The sequence below is a fragment of the Colletotrichum jinshuiense genome, chromosome 1, assembly GCF_051148585.1.
Source record: "Colletotrichum jinshuiense chromosome 1, complete sequence".
Taxonomy (NCBI): domain Eukaryota; kingdom Fungi; phylum Ascomycota; class Sordariomycetes; order Glomerellales; family Glomerellaceae; genus Colletotrichum; species Colletotrichum jinshuiense.
The window spans coordinates 5,125,841-5,150,099 of record NC_139302.1 but is presented as its reverse complement, the minus strand read 5'-3'; the positions used below and the strand labels follow the sequence as shown (position 1 = coordinate 5,150,099).

The window sequence follows — 24,259 nt, the reverse complement described above, 5'->3', positions numbered from 1 at the left end:
GTTGATAATCTTCGATAAAGTTCAAAGTCAGCAGCGAGCAATTCCGTTCGTCGACGTCATTTTCGTCAAATGAGTGATTCGGGCATAGCCAAATTCTTGCATAGCCCCTGATCAATCCTCAACTTCTATCCGATTGGTGTGCTCGCGTGGATTGCTGCTTGGGTTGTTCCCGAGGACCAATTCGGAGCTGTAGCCGAGCACAGCCTTACTTTTTGTTGCAGTTGCAGCTTAATTTGATGAAGGTGGTGCCTGTGCGTTGCAACTCCACCACCACTGCCCCCCCTCCCGCCCCCAAGGCATGTAACCTTTACTGGGGGGAGTAAAGTGTCTTATCTTTGGCAACAACCCGCCGCAGCGTCAAATGGATATCATTCGCATCATGAAGGCCCAAGACTGCCACTCGATTCAATCTTCAAATCTCAAATGGCATGCCTTTGACGGTGAAGTGCAGAAATTGCAAAATGTACAGAGTACTTTGAACCCTGGGTAAACCCCATGCTTGGTAAAATGAAGTTGACAGGGACTAGCTTCTCGTTTCGCTTGCCAAGTGGGCTAAGAATCCTTCGCGTATCGTTAAGTTTTAGGCTACCTTATTGTTCACTCCCAACGCGGTATGGCACATGGCGCTGCGGCCGCTAGTTTTAGCGCCCTCGGCGTGCAGGCATTCAACGGCTAATTCTGGCTTGGTGTTGATTTCAGCAGCATGCGGCCTCAAAATGTCTAAGAATCCAGGACACCCCCCTTGGGTTTTCGTTCGACGTTCTCGCATTCGCCCTGCTTGTCCACCTGCTGTTAACCGCCCAGTCTCTCGGGTGTGTTGCTTTGTGTTGCTTTGTGTTATTTCTACTTTATTATTTCCCCCTGTCGGCATGATTTCACTACACTCATTTATAAAGGGTGCTTTGATTGGCCTCGCTCTCCAGCTTCCTGGCGTCGCGGGTGCTCAATCCAAGCGGGACTGGCAGCTATCTGATGCCCCTTCGTCCTCACTTTTTCTTCGCCGAGCTTACGCCACAGGTATGAAGACATATTTCTTGCTCTTAGAGTGTAAACTAATACTTACTTCTTGCAGTTACTGTTCTCGGCGACTATGCCTACATTGACGGCGGCGAGGTATCTCAGCTCGACGCGGATGGGAATCCCATCAAGTCGCCATCGTCGAACGCAGGTCAGTCATGCTAAAGACTGTGTAATCCATTATTTCTTACCCGATATTCTCAACAGTAAACTCCACCCTCTCTATTGACCTATCAAAGTCGTGGTCTGCATCCAACGTAACGATTCGACAAATCTCCAAGGAAGCCCAGCCTAGGGACGGACAGGCACTCTGGAAGCATGAAGCGACCAACACATTCTACATCTGGGGCGGACACTCGCCATATGGCGCGCCTATAGACAACCCCACATCGTGGAAGTTCCAGGCTGACGGCAAAGGAGGAGGCGAATGGACGAAGGAGACGCCGGCAAATCCGACGCTCTTCACCCAACTCCGACGGAATGAAGAGGGCGCATTTGCCAGCACGCCAGATGGTGGTTTCTGGTTCGGAGGAGGAGCGTCTGGTTGGACAGACTTTAACGTGTACACACAGGCAGTTCCTGGCATCTTATCGTACAATATGACGACCAAGTCATGGGCGAACGAGACGACAGACGCCTTCTCAGACTACGGCACTTTGATTGGTGGCGCAGCTGTTTACATCCCTACTTTTGGTCCCAACGGCTTGATCACTGTTTTGGGCGGCTCCACCTGGGGGCTTGAACCCGACCAGAAGAAGCCCTTGGGGTGGCTCGATTTCAATAACCTAACACTCTTTGACCCGGTAACCAAGGACTGGTACTGGCAAAAGACGACAGGGAATGCACCTACATCGCGCAGAAACTTTTGTACTGTCGGTGCCGAGGGCACCAACGGGACATATGAGATGTATGAACTTCTACTCTTGTTTTTCATCCCTTGAGCTTCCGTTATCCTAACAAAGTATTAGCTTCGTGTTTGGCGGTATTTACTCCGACTCCGGCTCAACATTCGACGACGTTTTCGTGCTCAGCCTTCCGGGTTTTGTCTGGACTCAGGTGCCATATGAATCAAAGATTCCCAGGAAGCTTCATTCTTGCGCAGTTATCGGCCATCGCCAGATGCTGTCGGTGGGAGGAACAGATGGCAAGACCGGGTACTCTGGCGCTGACCCCTGGCCACAAGGGCTTGGCCTGTTCGACATGACTGAATGGACCTGGAAGACCGAATATGACGCGGCTGCGAAAGAGTACGAGAGTGCGGCGACGATACAGGAATGGTACAAGGAAGTGTAAGATTGATGCATGAACCAGGTGCTCGACTGTAGTTACTAACTCGAACCTAGTGGTATTAGCTCTGTCAAATGGTCATCCGACGACGTCAAGAACCTATTCAACCCGAATGCTTCCAAGACTGCTGAGGAATCGAACCCAGACTCGACTGAAACCAGCCCGGCCAATTCCACGGCCACGCAGGGATCGGACCAAAACCCGACAGACAAAGAAGGAAGTGGGACGAAGTCAGTCCCAGTAGCGGCTATTGCCGGGGCCACTGTTGGTGCCGTTGTCGGGGTTATCGCGGTGTTTGTTGGATTCTGCTTCATTCGACGCCGCAAGCAGAAGAAGGCTGCTGCTGATGAGCTGGCTCCCAGCCATGCCAGTGATGAAAGATCAGCGTCTGAGACTCTCTATGAGTCTCTTCAGGCAAGTGAACTGCACGCGAATGCGCCGCAGCCCAAGCAAGAGATGTGGGCCCATGTACCACAGTCAGAGATGGAGGCTACTGGCGGTCATCATCATACCGTGGCGGAGCTTGAAGCCCAAGAGGGATTGTTGAGGCATGGACGCAATGACGGGGCAAAATATAGACACGATATCTAATAGACTAAAGACTTGATGCTTATTGAATCTGGAGTTGCGGATGCAGTCTTTTATATGTCTGTTGTCTCTCAAGTCCATCACTAGTGACCGCAGTAATTAAAGGTAATATTGACAATCCGACCATAATGGCATGACTTTACACAACACTTGTTAAGCTAATATTTACGTTTTTGGAAACATACTATGACGGCTTAGGTGATTCCTCAAGGATTTGTCAACAGGACGAGCAACATCCTCACCTTTGAATCCACTGCCAAGTCTGTACTGGTTATTGTAGTACTGGAGTCCTGCTATTCGTAATGCATCCGCAAGTGTTTTGAGCCAGCCATATGATTCAAACTTGGCTTAGGAGAATGGGCGAGAAGAGTAGACTCGTTCTGGGACAACTTGTCCAGCACTGCGTAGGCTCGAAAGTGCACGACACACAAGTACAAGCCAAAGGGTTGGCTAAGCACCTTTCGGGGCGGACAGGCTGAGAAGAGACCACACGGAATAGTCCGAAGCTGCTTGGTGAGGTGGTTGAAGAGCAGAGATTCCACAGTCTTTGGTCAATTTGGAAACTGTAGTACATTAGACGTTCCACACTACAGCTACTTGTCATGCCTTGCCCCAATCTTCAACAGCTACATACATACCTTCCCAAGGCTGATTCTAGCACTAGGTTCTCCATTTGATGCAACAAGCGATGATCAGGCTGTCTTGTATCACGCCATCAGACTCAATGGAGGTGTGACTTTTCTGTAAGGCTGGGACCTCCCGGGGGTTCAAATTCAACCAATCCGTCGGTTTCGAGAAGCGAAATAATCTTTCTTTTTCCATTTTAATGTCCAATGAAATTGGACACACTAGAATACGATAATGCTAGTTATGGAGGGCATTTCAGGCACCAACCAAATGGACGTGTGGGCGCCACAAAGCATGGATCTAGGTATTCTGCTCGCAGGACAGGGGCCCTGGAGGACTGGAAGGGTGTGACTAAGGTAGCCCCCTCCTTTTCTGAAGGTAATTTCACACAGTGAATTTACATTGTCTGCCTCGTCAAGTTTTGCACGATGTATTCGCAGGGGGGCTCTCGTCCTTCCTGACCAAAGGTGTTTTAAACATCTTATATCGTACTTCGCTCGGGTCAACAGTGCAGCTCTTTCCTCCGATTCCGGGTAACCGGTCTGGATAAATGCAACGGGTTTGAGGCAGTGCATGCAAGTCTTTGGCCTGGCCTGTAGGTATCGTGATCACACTGCATGGACTAAAAAGCGCCACATCGTGTGTCTCTCCGCCTGGTGCCTTGGCTGGCCTGGGTACGCCAGCCGAACCACGATCAGGCGCCGCGCCCTGGGCTAAATGGCCCCAGTAGCTACCATAGTACGATCGTGGCGGCCGGGAACTGTTAATAGGGCACGATTTGGCGTCAAAATGGCGCCGGCTACTTTCCATATCCACTACTGTTGTTTATATGGCTCAGACTTAATCACGACAGCATCGTTGGCTATCATCTCGAGCATCAAACAGAGAGGGATATAATCTCAGAGCCTTGCCATCGCGTCCGACAACTGACAAGGACCCCCGCATGTGCTTTTCAGCTCCGTCTGCAGTTCCCTGGTTCTGGTGTCACCAACCAAGCAAGGGGCCGGGGTTGAGAGAGGGTAAGCGAGCGTCCGGCATTACGATTGGACAAAATTCATACCAAATCAGACAAGCAAGCATAACCTTTGAAATCGGCGCGGGTCCTTCCAGGACCCCCGCCAGCTTCTTGGGCTTTGTCCACACGTCCGTCTGCCATTCCTCCGCTATTTTGTTCCCCCTCGCTGCAACCCTATAAGGCAATCGATAACACCCCCATCAAGCCACCAGCCATGTTCCACCATTCACCGCGACGAGCGGCCCATGTCTGCAGCCTCAGTTTGTGGACAATAGGAAAAAGATTAGAGGCTAATGCAGCTTGGCAAAATTAGAGATTTGTGGTGTATCCATGATCGCCAGCCCGGCTGGCCGGCCATATCGTAGCCAGGCAAGCCCCCATCTCTGCCTGATCACCCACGCCGTTTGGCCCTACATGAAGAACTTCCATGGCTTTATGACACCGCCCTGCTGTTCGCAACACTTCCACTTCCTCCTGTACGGATTTGTTTCACATGGTCGTTAGCCATCTGACTTCAAGCTGTTGGATGCGTGCAATGTACCTTTGAAATGCATGCGAAAACCGATTCAGACTTCTCCTCCTTTGAGGAGATGTCCTTTATCTTCGATTCGGACCGGAAGTTGTCTCTCGATCTCCGCTTTCCCACAAACGAGCAAGGACCGTCCAGTCCCGGCTTCATCATCGAGCCAGTTGCCGACGCCCCGCCACTGAAGAAAAGAAGCATCAGAGAGAACTGTCGTCCGGTTGCCCTGTCCCTATCAGCATGGGTTTTCAGCATAGTGTTCACCATCGTCTACTCCCTCTTCATCTACCATGTCCTTTATAGAGGCAACCCCGTGGTCGGCTCCTGGGTCTTCGAGGCGTCCTTAACCAACTTGCTTCTCTCCATCGTCTCTCAGGTGTACGCCATGCTCTTAGCATACGTCGCTTTGAGTCTTTCCGATTCGCTGCGCTGGTCTTTGGCTTCAAGATCAGGCGGGAAAGGGGGCGCTTCAGCCTCGAGCTTCTTTCAACTAAGTCCTGCCACCGACTGGTTCTCCATCCTCAAGTTCATCTTCAAGGGAAAGTTCCGGAGCAACTGGGGTCTGATTAGGTAAGTTTCCAATTCCGCGATGTTTTCTTTTCCGTGCTAACACCTGCAGACTTGCCTTGCCATTCATGGGAATTGGCTTTGGCTCTATTCTCAAATGTACTTACGCCTCCCCTAACCTCTTGGTATATACTTATCAGACCCTATTACTCACACGATAACCTTAGTTCAAAACAGTTTCGAAGACTACTTCATCAAGCAAGGTACATCGATCGACGTTTACGCTGGCAACATGCCACCCGATGTCTCGATCTTGGGTCTTATCTCAACAACCTACTTGGACGGTTTCTTCGATACCTGGACCCAGCAGCTTCTCAACTACCCCCGATATGCAACGGGCTGGAAGATGGACGGTTGCACCGGGGATTGCTCAGTTTCGTTTCTTCCTGGAGGAATGGAGATCGCCCGCAAAGTTGGTCCTTTGTTGAATAGCACCATTCTCAAGGGAGGGTTGTTCAACAACACCGAGTCAATCATGATTGAGAGTGCGCCCGGCTTGGCAGCAAGATTCGACCCCCTCCCGGAAGGTTTCGAATTCGATAATGACGTGGACTGCAACGTCTATCAATCGCCCCTTGGTGACGCTCTGCAAATGTGCAAGAGACAAATGGGCGATTCTCTCGCAGCAGGTCAGTAGCCGATTCCTTTTATAGCATTCAGGACTCCGCTAACTCTTGCCTCAAGGCTGGCGAGCGTGTCCAAGTCTTACCCAGATCACAAAAGGATGCGCAACACGGCTGGCGTGGACAAAGACCCCTATCGTATCAACGACACTGTTCACCGTATATCGGCAATTCGCAACAACGACATACAGCCAGAAGGACCTCTCCATACAGAATGTCGAGTCTGTCTCGGAGCCAATCCGAGTTGCCACGCTTGAGACAGACTTGGAGTTGATTTGGAACCGGATCTTCCTCGCCGGAGTGAACTCAACCCAATTGGATCTCGAGTCCATCAACGTCACGATAACGAGAATGGCCTGGAAGTACAGGACCTACACCGAGTTCTTCCCAGACAAGCAACTGCACGTCGAGCTGCTGCAGAACTTCCTCTCCGTCCCGCTGCAGTTCGCCATCACGGCAATGCAGTTTGCGAACTACACGCTCGCCTTGCCCGAAGACAAGCGAACCTTTCCACCGGAGCTGCTCACAACGGCAACCGGCGGAAGATCGATCAAGAGATTTGTGAGCCAGCCGTGGACCGTTTTGGTGTTCATCGCCGCCGGCACCACCGTGGTCATGCTGTCAGGGGTCGGGTTCTGGTGGATCCTGACGCAGCCACACCCGCTACCGAAACCATCTGGAATCGTCGAGCTCGACTTTGTCAACAGGGTCAGTGATCTGCAGAAGCATTACGGAGATCAAGAAGGCCCAGAAAAGTTCGCGGATCTAGTACACGACATGAACTCGCGGAAGCAATATTCGGCGTGGCAGATCATCAAGGCTCTTCAGGAGAGGAGACTAGGCCTAACACCTATGGAAATGGGCGACAGGTCGGATGGGCAGAGGAAAGTAGTGCCCGTCTTGCACCTCCTCCCTGAAACCATCGAGGGACTCAGTGCTACTAACTCGTCGACTACATACAATGGTAGCGAGAAGACGTGTCGGACCCAAGATAGGGATATTGTTTAGAAGTTGTAATATAAATACTGACAACCTAAGTGCCTTTGAAGTCTTACAGCTTCTTTGAAGTTATTGCCAGGCGAGGCGCTGGTACAACTTGGTGTTTGCTTCGGGTCCTCGCCTTGTGTCTACGGGATGCAAGTTACTTACCCGTCATTGGCTCGACCGGCACACCCAATGACTAAACTGCATCCAACTATTGATGACATGCATGATTAAATCCACCTTTGTCAAAATAATAAGCATTTAAAAATAAGAACGAAATATTTATGCAGTATGGCTCTGCCGAATCGAAGTCAGATACGTTCACAGCCCCTCCCGCGTCCTCCCTCCTAACCCCCCGCAACCAACGAGTTTGTGCTTTCCCCACGCCCGTTGGATTGCGCGCATCTAGCCAGAAGCCGAACAGCGACGCTCGTAAATACTAACATATCCTATTGGTTCAGCAGGGAGATGCGGCTAATTAATGTCGATACCCGAGAGCTAGGAGAGTTCCAGGGTTCAAACATCCCACCGTATGCCATTTTATCCCACACATGGGAGGCTGGCGAGGTTACCTTTGCGGATTTCCAGGATGGGAGGAGCTCCTGGAAAATCGACGGCGTATGCAAAAAAGCCTCGACGCAGAAACTGGGTTGGGTTTGGATCGACACATGCTGCATCGACAAGAGCAGCAGCGCCGAGTTATCCGAATCCATCAATTCCATGTTCACGTGGTACAAGCGGGCAGACATCTGCTTTGTGTACCTGGCAGACGTGCCCCCGGGGGACCGCTTCAACGAGAGGGATTCGCGATTCCACAAAAGCCGGTGGTTTACGCGCGGGTGGACGCTACAGGAGCTGCTCGCGCCATTGAGGATGGAGTTTTACGACAACGAGTGGAACTGCATCCACGGAGTTCAGAGGACATCGCTTCAGCCCTCGGACACGTGGACCATGCGAGGCTACAAGAACTGGAGCCTCGACGCCGACAACGCGTCTTTCCTGCAGACCTTGACCCAAATTACGGGAATAGACAATATGGCGTTTACCACCTATTATGACCTGATTTATCGACGGTACTCTGTCGCGCAGAAAATGAGCTGGGCCTCCGTGCGGGAAACCACCAGGACGGAAGACCGCGCTTATTCACTTCTGGGGCTCTTCAAGGTGAACATGCCCATGATGTACGGCGAAGGCAGCAAAGCTTTCGTCAGGCTCCAAGAGGAGATACTGAAGAACAACGACGACCAGTCCATTTTTTCGTGGGGTTATCGCCAAACCGCCAGCATCTATGGCGGGCTGCTCGCAAAGTCGCCGAGGGCGTTTCACTTCTGTGATCATGTTCGCAAGCAGACCGCGACCGAGACGGCTCATTATTTCCTGACCAACAAAGGCCTCCGCATGGAAACTCGACTCACACCCGTACAGCCGACTCTCGGACCACTCGTCTTCGCACTCATCAACTGTACCGAAAGCCGGAGCAAATACCAACAGACCCTCGCCATACCCTTGTATCGCTTTGGTGGTAGCGCATTCCGTCCTGGCGGGGCGGCCCCGATATCTCTTCCGCTGTCAATGTTCAAGGAGCGCGCGACACAGCTCTACATCAACACCAGCGAGAGTCTGGAAGACTTCGAGGCTGATACCGCGCCGAGAATTTCACGCTTGGAGCTGGCCACCCCGCCTGTTGAGATCCGTATGAGCCTTCCCGGGGTGAAATTCTGGCGCCTTGAAGTGTACCCCCCGAGCTGGCAGGCAATCTGGGACCCGACCATAGGCCCGCGAGAAGTTCTCGATATGGAGTTGGTCGTAATCGAGGAGCAAAAGGCGACGACTCGAGAGAGCCCAGCGACGGCCGATGTCTGGCTCCGCTTCTATGTTGACGACCATGGCCTGGATGATTTTGTGCTAAGGCTGCAGCTGGAATGGTTTCATTCTACCATCTGTAGGCGAAAGCACAGGACGGTTTCCGTTCTTGGTGCGAATTCAAAGACGGTCAGGCACGCAATTTCTGTGATCCCTAAACAAGTGTCATTATTCGAGCAAATTTGTGCGCATCAACATGATGGCTGGTCACAAGAGGTTGCTTGGAACGAGGGCAAGCTGAAGTCGATCCTCAAGGTCATTGGAGACTTTCCCACAGTCGTGGGCCCGGTGTTCATGCCAAAATGGCCGATTCAGGTTCGCATAGTTGCGGATGAACCTGAGTAGTAGGCTCGCATCAGAGCTGTGGCATGTTTACTCGACTGAGAAGCAAGCTTCCCTGGTATATTCTTGTGCTGCCATTGACGGTTCGCATCCGAGTCCGGCGAGTAACAAATCACACCCACCGCCACCCACCGAGTAGCAACTGGTTGAACTCAATGTGGTCAAACAGTTTGGTCGTCGTGAGCATTGAAGAACTTGCGGCCGATGATGTCCGCCTATTTGGTCGAGAGAGGTCGAGAGGGGCGAAAGGAGTGCTAACAAGTCTAGTGCGGCGGAAGTTATGGCGCTAGCGGCTTCAGGTTTGGCGCTTGCTTTGTCGTTGACGATCCGCGTGGCTTCGTCTCCGTCCCGGCCCTGACTAAATGAGAGGCGCGGTTGGCATGGAGATCCTGTACCTTGCCGATGCGCTTGTTCAGTTGAAACCTAGGCGGAAGACCTGCATCGGCACGGTTCAGGTCTTGTCCCGAGGGAGATCGGTGATGATGGGCCGGAAGAGCTCCCGGTGACATCCCTGAGCCGTGGCCATTGTATGACCCTGTTGTTTGGAACGAAGCGATCAGAAATGCATAGAGAGATAATGGCAAAATCGATAAAGTTCTAGATGAGAACATGCACCTTTGTGAAAAGGGTGCGGAACGTGGTGATTCTTCATCATCAAATGTACCGAACACATTGTCATACAACCACATGTCATCATGAATCTGACGTCAGAAGTATCCCTCAACCGAAGTTGTCAGCATCAACAAGTCCGAGGATGGTCTGAAGAATGTGTGAATGACATAGCTTTGTGTGGGGTAGACCATGCCATATAGTGCAACGGGCAAGTTCGAAATGGCTCTACTACTTTTTGTCATGCACAGCACGCCTGGCTGACAAACGATGAATGAAGTGGATGCGATGAGTCTCGCCGCTTCGCGACTTTCTTCAGAAGACCCTGGGAGCGAAGAGCCGAGCGGGCAGGCCAAGACACTTTCTACAAGCCCAACGGCATCAACCCAAAAGACCGACGCCGAGAGACACACCCACGCAACGCTTGTGGGCCCATCTGAATTTCGGTTCGCCGTCGTGCATCCGCCGTCGTGCGCTCACGGCGCCCCCCTAGACGGGAGGGAGGATCAGAATGAATGAATGCTGGGGCAACCGACGCAGGAACGCCACTCTCCAATTCGACGAACGCATCCCCCACAATAGAATTCGACGCGGCCGTTTCATTCGACATGTTCTCCCCCTCTCCCCTGAGTTAAGCCCAGCAGCCGCACACCCTGCTGCTACGTAAGTAGTGGCCATTTGGCACCATGGCTACGTTATGGCGTCAGGCGTTGCGCGCCGTCGGGGCGGGGGACGAGTCGTCGGCATCTCCCCACCTGAGTCCGAACAAGGCAAAAATAGGGGTCCCGGACACGTCCCTTGGAAGGGGGTGCGGGGCGCCACTAGCACGACAACCGGGCCTCCGTGCCCTTAGGCCCGGGCGCTGGCGCTGGCGGCAGTCCGGTCGCCATGGACCCAAACATGGGATTGTCTTTGACCCCCCTCTTTGGACATCGGACCATTATCTAATGTTCTTCTGCTGAAGTATAAACCCGTCGATGCCCTGCCCCGGATACCTTGTTTTCCGTTTTTGATCATCCTACCGATTATACCAACTCATTCATCTTCTTACCAACTTTTAATACCTACTATTAGACATAATGGCGAGCCCTGCTGGCAACATTTCCTTCGAGGGTGGGTGCAAAAGTTGCCTCGGACTTTGGCCAACGAACGCATGCTAATGAATCTTGTCAGACTACCTCGGCCTCTCTGCCGCCATCTTCGAGTGGGCGGACAGCTACGACTCCAAGGACTGGGACCGTCTCCGCAAGTGCATTGCCCCTGAGCTCCGCGTAAGTCGCCCAACCTCCCTTCCCAGAGCCATCTCCGGCAAACGCAGGTAGAAACCCGCTGACACCCTGCTCCAGGTCGACTACCGCTCCTTCCTCGACAAGATCTGGGAGGCCATGCCCGCGGAGGAGTTCATCGCCATGATCTCGGACCAGTCCGTCCTCGGCAACCCCCTCCTCAAGACCCAGCACTTCATCGGCGGCACCCGCTGGGAGAAGGTCTCGGACACCGAGGTCATCGGCCACCACCAGCTCCGCGTGCCCCACCAGAAGTACACCGACGCCTCGCGCACCGAGGTCGCCGTCAAGGGCCACGCCCACAGCTACAACAAGCACTGGTACCGCAAGGTCGACGGCGTGTGGAAGTTCGCCGGCCTGGCCCCCGAGATCCGGTGGTCCGAGTACGACTTCGAGGCCGTCTTCGCCGACGGCCGCGACTCGTTCGGCGCCGACGAGACCAAGGCCGACACCAAGTCGAACGTCAACGTCATCGAGAAGGAGCTCAAGGTCGCCGCCGCCGTTTAAATGGAAACGAACATCAAGGCTATAGGCACACTCTATGTAATGAGAGGGAAACGGATGAAATAAACCCCCTCCGGTCATGGGAATGGCGAAACGGGAAATGTCACTTACGGATAGCGAGTATTTTGGAGGGTAGTACGGGTCTATTGGCATGTGCATAAGCAAACAAACAAACAAACACCCTGACACGATAATACTACAACCTACCTACCACCAGAGTCCCCGGGTTTCTTTCGCGTGATATTGCAGTCTAAGATGTGTATACCCCAAAATACCAGATAACATAGTTAAAATCATGCAGCAATCGAAGCCCAACATGCATTCCCCCAAAACTCAAGTAACAGTAGTAGGAAATCATGTCGAAATCGAAACTCACCTATTAATCGGAGAGCTCATCGTCAGCATCGTCGGCAGACTCGGTCCAAGCCTCAGCACCGGCCTGTCCAGCGGCGTCAGCGCGGCGGTCGAGCTCTGCCAGGGAAGCAGCGGCCACACGGCGCAGGTGGTTATTTCGACGACGCAGCTCGGCCTCGGCGCGGACGCGGTGCTGGCGGGCCCGATCAAGGGCGTCGCGGAGGGCGCCCTCGAACTGGGTGGCGCCGCGGCCGCGGGCCTCCTCGGCCTGGAGCTGCTGCTCCAGCTGCTCGATGGAGCCGATCACGAGCATGCGCGAGACCTCGCAGGGCGGGAAGCGGCAGGCCAGGCAGGCGCGGCCGGGCTCCTCGGTGGTGTTGCGGCAGAAGCAGGGGTACACGAGGTCGTGCGGGCAGCGGGAGGTGCTGCCGGGCTGGTCCTGCTGGTCGGCGTCGCGGACGGGGGTGCCGCGGATAAAGGAAGGGACGGGGGTGTCGGTGGGCTGGGGAAGACGGACGCGGATGCCATCGGCGTCGGAGTCGCTAGCACCGGAGTACTGGGGGATTGATGCGATTAGCATAAACGGAGACGGTGGGATTTGGTCGAACGCATCGTCAAACTGACCGTGCTGTTGAACGGGCTCGGGTATCAGTTCACGAGCCGGGCTGGCATCCGGGCAGTCGGTGTTCATGCGGCTAGACATGGTGGATGGCTTGGGTTGTTAGTTTCTGGAAAGGGGGTTTACCTTGCAGAGATGATCTGAGTCTGGATTGTGTATGAGTGGCGGTGATGTTTGTACCGGAGTGATGATGAGAGAATTGAGAGTTGGTCGGAAGACCGGCTGCGTTAATATAGTAGTTGCATATGGGATCTCTTTAAGCCGGGCAGGTCGTCTGGTAGTCAGAACAATGTCAATGTGTCTTCACAACTTTGTTGTGACATTGCAGGAATTGAACAAAGTTGATGTAAAGAAACAATGCTCATATTGTTGAACAATTGCAGTGCTCCCGTGTATTGCAGGCTTGCACGAAGGGGGTAAAGCCAGCGAGTAATTAAGTCAAAGAATGAAAGGCAGCAGTCCAAAACAAGTCAACGATGTGCCAAGAAATGCCATTCGCAAAAGATTTGAGGAAGGAGAGTAAGGACTGAAGAGGTTGCGAAGAAGTTTAGGAAACAAATCAAAACACACAGTAGTGATAGAAGGCCTTGTACTGAAGGACACGTACGGGCTTCCAATCTCGTTTGAATTCCGTGTGCCTTTACTTTTGTGTCACTTTGTGCAGGTAGTTCCTGGCTGAGTTGATATCTGGTTACAGAACTAAGAAGCGAAGCCTGTCCCATATCATGGGGTTGCCAAGGGCTCTGATTTCGAGCGTGCAGATATTATATGATACAAGGAACCAACCCTGCCAATGTCTCGATTATCTTTCACACTCATACACCAATTATATGCTTCCTTGAGCGTTGGTTATGCCCAAAGCATCGTATAATTACAACTCTGTTCGCCGATTAGAACACAACCTCGCTTGGTCTGAGCCCTCTGAGCAGCCCAACACCGTTGAGACCGGGAACATGAATCACAATTATATGCCCTCAGAATAGGTAGGTTCTAGTCGCGCCATGCCCCGCGACTAATTCGGAACTTGTCAAGATAGTCGGAATCAGTTCCGAGAGAACCGACAAGCCGATAGCACAGCAAAAGACAAAGGCCAGGAGGAAGACTTGAACTCCAAGACTTTCAGAAAAATAAATTTTTCCTATCTCGCAGAGACCAAATAATCGTCAATGTTTGGCGGACACTTTATCAAAAACGTGACGTAGCATGCAGTGCAGAGGGCGAGGGGATACGGGACCGACGGGAATAGCGGCATTGCCAAGTGGAACTTTGATGTTCCGGGAGGATAGGCGTAGGACGGAGAGCTTTGGCCAATCAAGCCGTCGGCGGCGGGGCGGAACCGCAGCGCAGCGCAGCACACAGCGCACACAGCACAGCACAGCACAGCGCCACGGAGCACGGAGCACCACAGGGTCCCTCCCCCACCCTCTCAAACGGCGGGGACTTGGAGAGCTCCGGCGGAGTGCGCGCTGCTCGTCGCCATCGCCCTCTTGACTCGGACAACCCGGCCCAGCCGTTCACCTGCCCACCATCGCCTTTCCTTCCGACGACCATTCCTCGACGTCGAGCCTTTGACCGTTCCGTACGAGCCTGCGAGCCGACTCGACCATCGCAGCCCATTGAACGACTCTCGAGCCGGAAAGAAGAAGAAAGAAAGGAAATAAATCCTTCAAACCCAGCCTGCCGCCGCCGCACCCACAATGGACTACGTCGACAAGAGACTGCAGGAGGAAGCTGTGAAGCAGCTGGACGGGCGAATGTACGAACAAGACACCTCTCTCCCCCCCAATGACCCGTCTATCAATGTAGCAGCGCGCTGACCTCCCCGGCCAACAGCACCAGCGACGGCCCCTTCACGACGCTCAACCTCCTCGTCGCCCTCGTGCTCGCCTACACAATCTACGTGCTCCTCCGGCCGACGCCGCCCCCGGTGCTCCCCAAGGAGCCGCCCGCGACCGTCTTCCGCACCTTCACGCCGCGCACCCTCCTGCCCTTCACCGGCGACAACGACCCGCGCGTGTACCTGGCGGTGCGCGGCCGCGTCTTCGACGTGACCAACGGGCGCAACTTCTACGGCCCGGGCGGCCCGTACGCCAACTTCGCCGGCCGCGACGCCTCGCGCGGCCTCGCGTGCGGCAGCTTCGACGAGGACATGCTGACCGAGGACCTCGACGGGCCGCTGGACAAGCTCGAGGGGCTGGGCCCCGACGAGATCGAGGCGCTGCAGGGCTGGGAGGAGCAGTTCGAGAACAAGTACCTCGTCGTGGGCAAGCTTGTCGCCGTGGGCGAGGAGGATAAATAGAGGGGGGGAAGAGCTGACCTGAGGAGACGGATGAGTTTGAGGCGTAAGCATTTTAAAAAAAGACCGGACCAGTCTAGATAGAGCGGGCGAGGCCAAACACGTGGTGTGTCGGGGCCGAGTTCGTGTCTCCCGACGAGCGCGCTTTTCGTGACGCACGATATCGAATGTCAAGTTCAAAGCCACCTGGTTCATCGCATGTCCCTTTATTGCTGTTGAATTGGATACGGCCCGGGGGGTTCCCAAGGCGTTGCCGCAGGGTAAGGGTAAGATGATGGAAATGCTTGCTTTACGTGTGTGGCAGGCCATGAGTTACCTGTAGCTATCGGCTGCCGCTGGCGAACAGTGCCGATATCCCTCGAGACAAGTATGAGCTAAAAGAGGCATGGACGTCGCAGGGCGTACCCGTCTCGTGCTTTTGCGACATCTCACAAAGCTTGTGTTCTTTCGGGTATCCCATTGTCAGAAGAGACAATAGGCGATCCGATGCAAGGGGAGAGAGGCCCGCAGCAGCAGCGGCAGCAGCAGCAGCCACAAGGACCGCTTCGAGGTTAGGCCAGTCAGATTATAATTAGCGTCGACGTGTGTGGGTGAAGTGAGATGGGAGCTGCTTGCTGACAACGGTGGCTGGAGCGCTTGAGCCCAATCCCGCCCCGGGGTCCCTCCAGAGAGAGAGTGAGATGAGGTGCGAGGTGTGAGATGAGTGGTGAGTGGTGAGGGTGAAGTGACTTAGGCAACGAGATTCCGGGAGATTGGATGCGCGTGTGGCTTGACGGTTTATTCCAGGCCCGTCCACGGGCGATCCTCCGCCCGCTCGGTTCTTCCACTGTCAGGTTCCTGCTCCCAAGTCCAGCAGGGCTTAGCCCGGGAAAGGTGGTTGGGGAGGGGCAATGAGACGGGCGAGCGGTGGACGGGACGAGGCAAAACCGGGGCCGGTGTGTGACTGATGTCAAAGACTCGCTCCTTGGTTTTTCATTTTGCTGATGGTAAGAGTAAAGTGGGAAAGGAAAGGCAAAGCAAAAAGGGTACCCCGGAACGGAAATGATGATGGGCATTTGATTTGGCGTGAGACAGGAGAAGCCCGGCGCAGTCCGCAAACGATTGCAGCTGCAGCTCTGTTGCGTGTTTCTTTCTGTCCCGCGCTGAATGCTGGCGCATTTCTCTCATGGTCCTAATGTGCCACGACGGACGTTCGTAAATGTATCGTAAATGTATCTTGTCTTTATGTTGTCTTCTTTGCTCGAGAGTCACCTCCCATACTGTCTGTGTACTTGCAAACACCCAACCCAATTCCGAGTACCAAGGGGAAACAGACAAAAACAGCAAAATAAAACAAAAATGGATGGAAAAAGAACGAGGTCGGCCGAGCCATTCGAGCGCAGGCAGAGACGGTCGGGGGTTGGATTGGATTGGAATCCCAGGAGACTGGGGCTGTTTGGTGATGGTGACGGCGTGGTGGTAGAGGTGGTATTAGTGATGGTGGTGGTGGTGGGCCTCTAAATTTAGCCACGGCTCGTCGAATTCGGGGGTGGGCGCAGATCCTACGGGGCCCCCCTCCCCGTCCCCCTAGCCTACCTACCGCCTACCTGTTCCTGTCCCGAATGCAATGTGTGCCTTGCTGTGTGAGATTGTTCCCGTGTTTGTGTCACTGCGGAGACGGAGCAGGCGAGAGGGAGGAGGCCCGTATGCTGCTGTAGGTACCATGCCATGCCGTGTTACTCTGCCACGCCCGGAGAGGATTGGCTGCGCTGCGAAGAGGTGCAGCGGCGGCGGCAGCAAGCAGAGTACATACAGCACAGCACAGCCACGCGCCGTCTCACCCTCTTCCTCGTGCCTGGCTGCCTCGCTGTCTCACAGCCCGTTTGTCTCTTACTGGCTCCTTTCCCCAATTCCTTTCTCCCTCTTCCAGGCCAGGGGTCGGTTGCCACGGCATGCATCGTTCGGGGAAATCTCAAGGAGAGAGAGAGAGACAGCAGTTGGCGTTCCCCGTAGCTGTGCCGTATCTGTCCGTCCGTCTGCCTACACATGCACTTGCACCCGCATTGCGCATGCTCAGCCTTCAGCCCTATGCCCAAGATAGACGGCGAGAAACAATACAAGAACCGAGAAACAAAAGAGGAACTCTAAGAAGAAGGGGCAGGGGACGAAAAAGAGGGAAAATATGCCCTAAACAGGCAAAATAAGAAAGGGAGACAAGCTTCGTCTGCTGCGGCACTACTGCACGCTCCAATTTATCGTCATCATCATTCATCGCCCACCACCCGCCGTTTCTCCTCTCCGTCCTCTTCCCCTTCAGCCTCAGCCTCCATCCGGTCGACGCTAGCAGCACCAGCCATTCCTTTGCTTCTTAGCCCCTCGATGGCTCGCCCCGTAGCTCGTCATTGTCGCACCGCTTCTTAAACCCTCCCACCCGCGCGCCCTCTCCGTCCTCGGCTGCTTCTTCTATATTCTTCGTTTCCCCCACTCGTTGCCGCACACCCCCCGGACCACCATCGACCGGGACCCTTGCTTCCCAGACCCGAGCCCGTGGATACACATGACAGGGACCGCTCCTCCGGACCAAGACATCGACCTCGAGATATAACTGCCTCGACCGGCCGGCCAACCCAACGCCAGAGTCTCTCCCTCGCGCGAGCTGTCTAAGTCGACGTTTCCTCCAGGGCCGTCAATCGCATGCCACACGCATGGTTGACCGACTTTCCCACCACCCGGCTCAACGCTATAACCGCATCTCACCAAACTCGATACTACTGAATAACACAATCCTCATCAACCACCACTAACAACACACACCGAAGACACCGCAAATAAGCCAACATGGCGCCCCCGCGGAGGAAGCTCTCGAGCCTCCTGAGCGCCCTACTCCTCGCGATACCCGCCCTCGCCAAGGTTCAAAACAACTTCGACCTCTACCCCCAATCAGCCCAGCCCTGCCTGTACACGGCGTCGGACGCGAGCGGGTGCGACGGCGACACCGTTGCCGTGATGAACAAGTGCCTCTGCAGCGACGACGGGGGCAAGTTCGTCTCCACCGCCGCCACCTGCATCGGGAACCAGGCCAAGGACGCCCTGCGCACCGTCTACCAGTCCATGAGCACCGCCTGCACCGACTCCAAGACCCCCATCGCCCTGACCGAGGACCAGTTCCTCAGCCTCGGCGCCCAGGGCGCCACCGCCTCGCTCACCGTCACCCTGTCGACCACCTCCAAGGCGGCGACGCCCACCACCCTCGTCACCACCACCGCCGGCGGCGCCACCGTCACCGTGACCCCCACCTCCACCCCGACGCCGACCGGCGACCCCGACGACTCGCCCGGCCTCAGCACCACCGCCAAGATCGGCATCGGCGTGGGCGGCGGCGTCGGCGTCGTCGCCCTCATCGGCCTCGCCGCCTTCCTCTGGCGCCTCAAGAAGAGCCGCGACTTCCACGACGAGTCCCACCGCCCCATGCTGGGCGGCGGCATCGGCGCCGCCGGCCACAACCCCCAGCACGGCCCCTTCACAGAGTACAGCCCGCCCGCGAGCAGCGCCGCCTTCGCCGCCTACAACGCCGGCGGCGGCAGCGGCGGCGACTACAGGTCCGAGAACAAGCAGCAGCCGGGCTGGCGGCCCGTCTCCGAGCTCACCGAGAGCACGAGCCCCGGCGTCCAGACCTGGGCCACCAACTCCCCCCAGCCGCCGTACGCGCAGCCCTACGACCAGCAACAGAAGCAGCACCATTCCTGGGGCCACCACCCGCAGGCCCCCTACGCGGCCCCGCCGCCGCCGCAGCCCGTCCAGCAGGAGGCCGTCTTCGAGCTGGCCTCGCTGCCCGTGTCCTCGCCCCCGCACGCGTCGCAGCCGCCGCCGGACGCCGTCGAGATGCCGGCGACGGAGCTGCACCCGAGCCCTGCGCGGTACCAATATCCGCCGCAGAGGTGATGATAGCGTACGGTAGACGGGAAGGAGAAGGAAGAAGAAGAAGAAGAATAAAACAATGGTAATTTTGTGTGAGGGGGTTGGGGAGCATGTAGAATACTATGATACCTTGGGCGGCGGCATTTACATGGACGGCGGGATCGGCGTTGCGGACCCGGGCTCGGGATCCATAGATATCGGGACACGGATATCGGGACGACAGGAGAAAAAAAGTCGTGTTCTTTTGAGAAATGAAATAATTCAGCACATTCTCCAACGTACTTGTCTTGGCATGTGTTGTCTAAAGGTGCTCCGCAGACGCTCACTGGCTTCCGAGGACAATCGGCTCAACAGGTGAGAATGCCCTCAAGGAGCCGCTGCCAGCTCCGGAGCTCCATGCCAGAAGACCCCTTCACTGGCAGCACATGATTCTACAACCCATTTAGCGTCTGTTTACTGTGCGAAGCTCCATGGTTGAAGTCGGGTTGAGAACCTGACGGTAGTCATTTTCGTCGTTTAGATTCGGTTCCGTCGTAAACAATGGGCTTTTCTCCAGTTTTCCCATCTACATCTACCCTTGCGGATTCTACGACCAAGTGCAAAAAAACAACCTAAAATTTAAGCAATTCCTTTCGAGAGCTTGGATGAACTGTCTTGCGTGTTTGTGTTCGGACGAGAGAGCAGGGGTGTAGAGTTCAAATAGTCACTTAGAGATCTAAGAGTTTGATTTTTGATTTTTGTATATGTACAGTTAAACCATATAAATGGATTCATGAGCATCAAGCAAAGTTATGGTTGACAATTGGGCGGGTGAAAGATAGAGGTGCCGGGCCGAGCCTAGCATCAGCGTAAGAAACATTGCAGTATTTCCAAGACCTTGTTTTTGACACAGGCGTAGGTGCCAGTGTACTATATATACATTTCGCCAGAGGCCGTGGGAGTGTTTTCACTGCATTTCCTCAAGTGGTAGTCTTCAGGCAAACGCCGGCCGCAACGAGGAAAGCCGCAACGGGCTTCGCGACACAAGCAACCCAAGTGGCGACAACAACCGCGGTCGACCATCCCCCAGTGGGTGCCGCGGTCAAGGCCTCCTCGCCGAGAGCGGTCGCGGTGCAACTAGCAACAACACCGGTACCGGCGACCCCGGCTGCACCAATGCAGAGAACACACGAGGCGGTGCCCGTGCATCGGAGCTTGTCCTGCTGTTCGTCGCTGGTGACCTCCTTGAGGACCTTTTGCTCTCTACCCTTGATGTCGGCGTCGGCGGCGTTGATCTGCGCCTGCGTGTTGCCGCGCTTGTTGACGGGGTCGATGTAGAGGATGTCCTGCAGGGTGGAAAACATGCGCTCCTTGGTCTCCGGGGTCCAAGCCGCCAGAACATCGGCGGGCTGATCGAAGGTGACGGCCCATTTGGTGGCGTCAATGCTGCCGAAGTCGGTCGTGTTAAGCAGCTCCTGGACGGTGTCGACGTGAACCCCGAGATGGGGGGCCATCTCCTCAGCAAAGGATGCGGCTGAAGCCAGGCCGGCGACAGTACCCAACAAGAGAGAGATTGAAGCTCGCATTGTGACTTTGAACAGAATGAGTGTTGGTCTATGAAGGTGGTAGAATGTAGTTGATGGAGAATACAGATCGATCAAATGGAGATGCTGATGTAGACAGAGATTCAGACCTGTCAGTCGGCGCTCATGGACTTTATACTCTCTTCGGCCCATATGTTCTCTAGATCTTCAATTCGTCCGCCACTTGAAGCTCAACCCAACCGCAAATCCCACAAGTCAACTTTGCTCGGGTTTCTCTTTTGGCTCGGGACAACTCAGTATCTAGCGCTTTACTAGATAGAACTTTATCAAATGAAGTTACGGGGGGAGTATAGCACCGACGGAACAGGCGGCATGATATTTTATTATCCATACGGCGCAGCCATGCAATGGGGGCTTTTTTCAAGTCGTATCTGTTCCTGAACCTCGGCATCGTCGCACCTCTGTGATCGCGGTTCCCCGATTTGGCACCAAAATGCGTCTGTGCTGACGAGACGCCAACATGCTTTTCATAACTAGCCCAAGCTTCAAACACCGTTGCTGGAAACCTTGTTGCACCCGATATTCCGTAAAGGTCTTCGGTTAATTTTGGTAGTAATTGGTTATTTTGACGCCGATTTGCACGTGAAGTTCTACTCATTGTAATCAGATGCTTCGTATTCAAGTGCATTTCGACTTCTGACCCTTCCCTATGAATTGGCTCCATGCAAACGCCGTCATTCACAGAATGTAAACCATCCCCGAGAGCTGTTCGGTGAAGCTCATATCTGTTCAAATCCCGTATTCATTGCCTTCAATTTAACGGTCGACAGCGTTCTACGAGTGAATATACTTGACGTTGACCTGGCAGGGTAAGTTCCCGAAGCCGACAATCGGGGTGACAAAAGTGCCGCCTCCGCAAAGAATCTAGGCTACAGATTAATTTCTAGCGGCCTAGTAGATATTTATTTACGGCATAACGGCATCTTTTTCGTATCTTTTTCGTATCACAAATTGGGACAAGAACGTTTATGCGCCGGCGAGCATTGCCTAGTTGAACTCATTGCGGGTTTAAGTTTAGCCGGCAACTAGGTAACAAGACGATTTTGGCAAGTTCGCGAGTCAGCCTTGAACAATGCCCACTGCAGCAACTGTTGGTTTCACATGTGGCATTGACTGGACATGGACCTTAAGCGGTTTACCATTTAGGACTAGATATTTCCAAAGGCGAATGTTTCCCCAACCGAACTCATGTCGAATTATAGTTTAACGAGCATTCAAATTGTAAAACCTTTGATTCAGCCTAGACCTTCAATTATTGTCTCTATGCTCGTCATGCGACCAGCTCAATAAGCGGCATATCGGAAAAGGGAGAAAATACACTTTACCATTTTTGACGCGGACATCACGGAGATGAGTTACGGCACGCGAGAAATATCCCTCAAATATTGTATAGTTCACAAGCAGGGTTGAATGGATGATGATTTAGACAGCCATTGAACCAGCGGCCACGCCAAAGGGTGTGTATACAGAAGTTCAAGGCGTACCGGGAGTATTGAAATCAGTGTCAAGATACGGGATACATAGTCTAATACATGGCCTAAGCGCTCAGCCACGCAGAGTCTCTCTGCATAGAGGCATGGTTTTAATTCGATTACTGGCCAGACAGCCTCCTCCGGCGATGCAAGAAATGACCACCCTCAAGGGGCGAATAAAACGGTCAAAAATGAGTTTGGTCGCATGTGGATTGGATTACAAAATCTATCACTCTAACTCCCAAATACAAGCCACCTAATTCAGTCGCGGGTTCAGCTCGCAGTACCGAACACTGGGTTTCTTAGACATTCAGATTGCGCAGCTGATTAACAAGTCGCGATGCTTTCCGAATGATCAAACTAGACTAACTCGTTAGTTCGATTATCTAAGCTAAGCTAAGACAAGTGTAATAGATTATGAGCAATCTCGCGAGATAATAGGAGCCCGGATGATATTTGTCTAAGCTTTTTACCGATGAACTCTAATTGCCGTGTTCCTTAGTATGGCTTACCCTTTTCGGCAGTCGGACGAAAACTAGAGTTGTCAGGCGTCTGTAGTGCTTGGTGTTCATCCTATCCACGTCTAATGTTGAATCTTTATTGTTGCCAAGATCCCTATATAACCTCTCTTTCCACAACAGTCTCTGCGTATTGATTTTCATCCCATCGCCATCAATCATCACTTAGACCCAACAAACTTAAGCAACTTAGTCGCAGACATAAAGCACCAAGCTCACAGAAAGTATGACTCGCATTTTAACATCCTTATAAATATCTAAAGGTTGCTGACATATTCTGTACGCAGCCATGAAGCCTACCGCCATCATCACTGTTATTGCTCTTGCTAGCTCCGCTCTCGCAGTGGCAATCGAGAAGCGCACCTATGACGTGGTTCTCTACACCTGTCCTACTGCTCCCGGCGTCAAGCCGGTTAGCGACGCCGATATGGCCAAGGCCTACAGTTACGCCTGTATCAAAACATTCCATTGCGCACACTCCATTGCCCCTGCGCTCGCCGACAATGAGTGGATTGGGTCCTGCCTCAGCTGCCCCAACAGCATTCCCGAGGCATACGACGGCTGCATCCTCGCCCCTCAGTAGGCTTGAAAGACGCTGGTTCAGCCTTGGCTGATGGATGGCTCATATCAAAGCAGAAATGCCATTGGGCTGTGGTGTATATATATTTGGGATAAGACGTCCATTGCAGATGGGCATCATCAAGTTATAAGAGCCGAAAACGAACACTGTGCAGTTAATAAAACCAACTATGCAGTAGTCTTCAGAAATATCCATCGCTATTGTGACCTGGGTTTGAACCTATGATTGCTGCCACGGTTGAATTTTGCGAATTCTACCATATGCTGACGTTGCAAAAAGACTCGATAACCACCGGAATGTCGGGACTCACCATGTTAGATCCTATGAGGAGTTCCACAAACCCTTATTTTTATGAGCCCTCTATTGATTTCTAACTTTGATTCTTATATCTGGTATCTGTGCTATCCTTGAGCTATACCCTTCTTTTTATCTATTAACGCTGCTTGCAGCGCTTCTTGTATGTCTTTCAAGATTGCAAAAGGTTTGTGCTTGGATTTGACTTATCTTAACTTAAACCCAAAGATATGGATCTTACGCCAAAACGATACGAACAACGTTAGACTCTCTGTATCCTATCGAGTGCGGACTAACGCCATTTTGCCAAGACTTGCTTAATGTATTTCAAAAACGCTCTCTTTATTTTCCTTAACTTTAATTGGGTAAAAATAGCTAGGCAATATGATTGGCCTCCCGCGCCATTGGCAAAATGACACCAGGCCTCACTTAATGGGACATGCCGAATATATACCTAAAATACTTTTATTTTTGCCGCAGTGTTGGCATTAACATTCTAGAAATCCAATCATGTCCTATGGTAACTTTACCCAGTAAACAGGAGGACGATATTTCTATTGGGAAGACGTTGCTTTTTAACATGACGCAACTCTTCACTCTGCCGACTGAATTAATCAGCGATGATCGTTTCGATGTACAAGAGTGGCAGAGTTGTCTGCATTCCAAGGTTAAGCCAGTCATTGGCCCGCGTAGAGGCAGACGCGGGTGTCTCCCCCTTTGACTGGTTGCACATGCCTCATCTCAGTGGACTCCTCGCCCCATGCCATGCGTCGAGCCTGATTGGACAGAATCCCTGCGGACGAGGGTACTG

The 24,259-nt window shown here is 53.5% G+C and overlaps 8 protein-coding genes across 8 annotated transcripts; 6 read left to right on the top strand and 2 right to left on the bottom strand.

Moving 5' to 3' along the window:
• Nucleotides 1-869: 869 nt before the first annotated feature.
• Nucleotides 870-2,895, top strand: EsH8_I_001339 (Kelch repeat-containing protein; the record flags this gene model as incomplete). The annotated part of the gene is made up of 5 exons (XM_083268752.1): nt 870-1,017; nt 1,073-1,168; nt 1,225-1,924; nt 1,986-2,306; nt 2,361-2,895. The coding sequence occupies 5 exons, from the start codon at nt 870-872 to the stop codon at nt 2,893-2,895; spliced, it is 1,800 nt and encodes a 599-aa protein (XP_083119190.1).
• Nucleotides 2,896-5,082: 2,187 nt separating this feature from the next.
• Nucleotides 5,083-9,439, top strand: EsH8_I_001338 (uncharacterized protein; the record flags this gene model as incomplete). The annotated part of the gene is made up of 5 exons (XM_083268751.1): nt 5,083-5,627; nt 5,677-5,723; nt 5,792-6,253; nt 6,309-7,181; nt 7,734-9,439. 5 exons carry the CDS (start codon nt 5,083-5,085, stop codon nt 9,437-9,439), a joined length of 3,633 nt encoding a protein of 1,210 aa, XP_083119189.1.
• A 1,685-nt stretch (nt 9,440-11,124) lies between these two features.
• On the top strand, nt 11,125-11,838 carry EsH8_I_001337 (scytalone dehydratase; the record flags this gene model as incomplete). The annotated part of the gene is made up of 3 exons (XM_083268750.1): nt 11,125-11,158; nt 11,219-11,316; nt 11,392-11,838. The coding sequence occupies 3 exons, from the start codon at nt 11,125-11,127 to the stop codon at nt 11,836-11,838; spliced, it is 579 nt and encodes a 192-aa protein (XP_083119188.1).
• Nucleotides 11,839-12,214: 376 nt separating this feature from the next.
• Nucleotides 12,215-12,892, bottom strand: EsH8_I_001336 (uncharacterized protein; the record flags this gene model as incomplete). The annotated part of the gene is made up of 1 exon (XM_083268749.1): nt 12,215-12,892. One exon carries the CDS (start codon nt 12,890-12,892, stop codon nt 12,215-12,217), a length of 678 nt encoding a protein of 225 aa, XP_083119187.1.
• Nucleotides 12,893-14,505: 1,613 nt separating this feature from the next.
• EsH8_I_001335 (cytochrome b5-like heme/steroid binding domain-containing protein) lies at nt 14,506-15,107 on the top strand (the record flags this gene model as incomplete). Its single annotated transcript, XM_083268748.1, has 2 exons — nt 14,506-14,564; nt 14,642-15,107. 2 exons carry the CDS (start codon nt 14,506-14,508, stop codon nt 15,105-15,107), a joined length of 525 nt encoding a protein of 174 aa, XP_083119186.1.
• Nucleotides 15,108-17,921: 2,814 nt separating this feature from the next.
• Nucleotides 17,922-19,025, top strand: EsH8_I_001334 (uncharacterized protein; the record flags this gene model as incomplete). The annotated part of the gene is made up of 1 exon (XM_083268747.1): nt 17,922-19,025. One exon carries the CDS (start codon nt 17,922-17,924, stop codon nt 19,023-19,025), a length of 1,104 nt encoding a protein of 367 aa, XP_083119185.1.
• Nucleotides 19,026-19,960: 935 nt separating this feature from the next.
• EsH8_I_001333 (uncharacterized protein) lies at nt 19,961-20,566 on the bottom strand (the record flags this gene model as incomplete). Its single annotated transcript, XM_083268746.1, has 1 exon — nt 19,961-20,566. The coding sequence occupies one exon, from the start codon at nt 20,564-20,566 to the stop codon at nt 19,961-19,963; it is 606 nt and encodes a 201-aa protein (XP_083119184.1).
• Nucleotides 20,567-22,863: 2,297 nt separating this feature from the next.
• Nucleotides 22,864-23,157, top strand: EsH8_I_001332 (uncharacterized protein; the record flags this gene model as incomplete). The annotated part of the gene is made up of 1 exon (XM_083268745.1): nt 22,864-23,157. The coding sequence occupies one exon, from the start codon at nt 22,864-22,866 to the stop codon at nt 23,155-23,157; it is 294 nt and encodes a 97-aa protein (XP_083119183.1).
• Nucleotides 23,158-24,259: the final 1,102 nt, after the last annotated feature.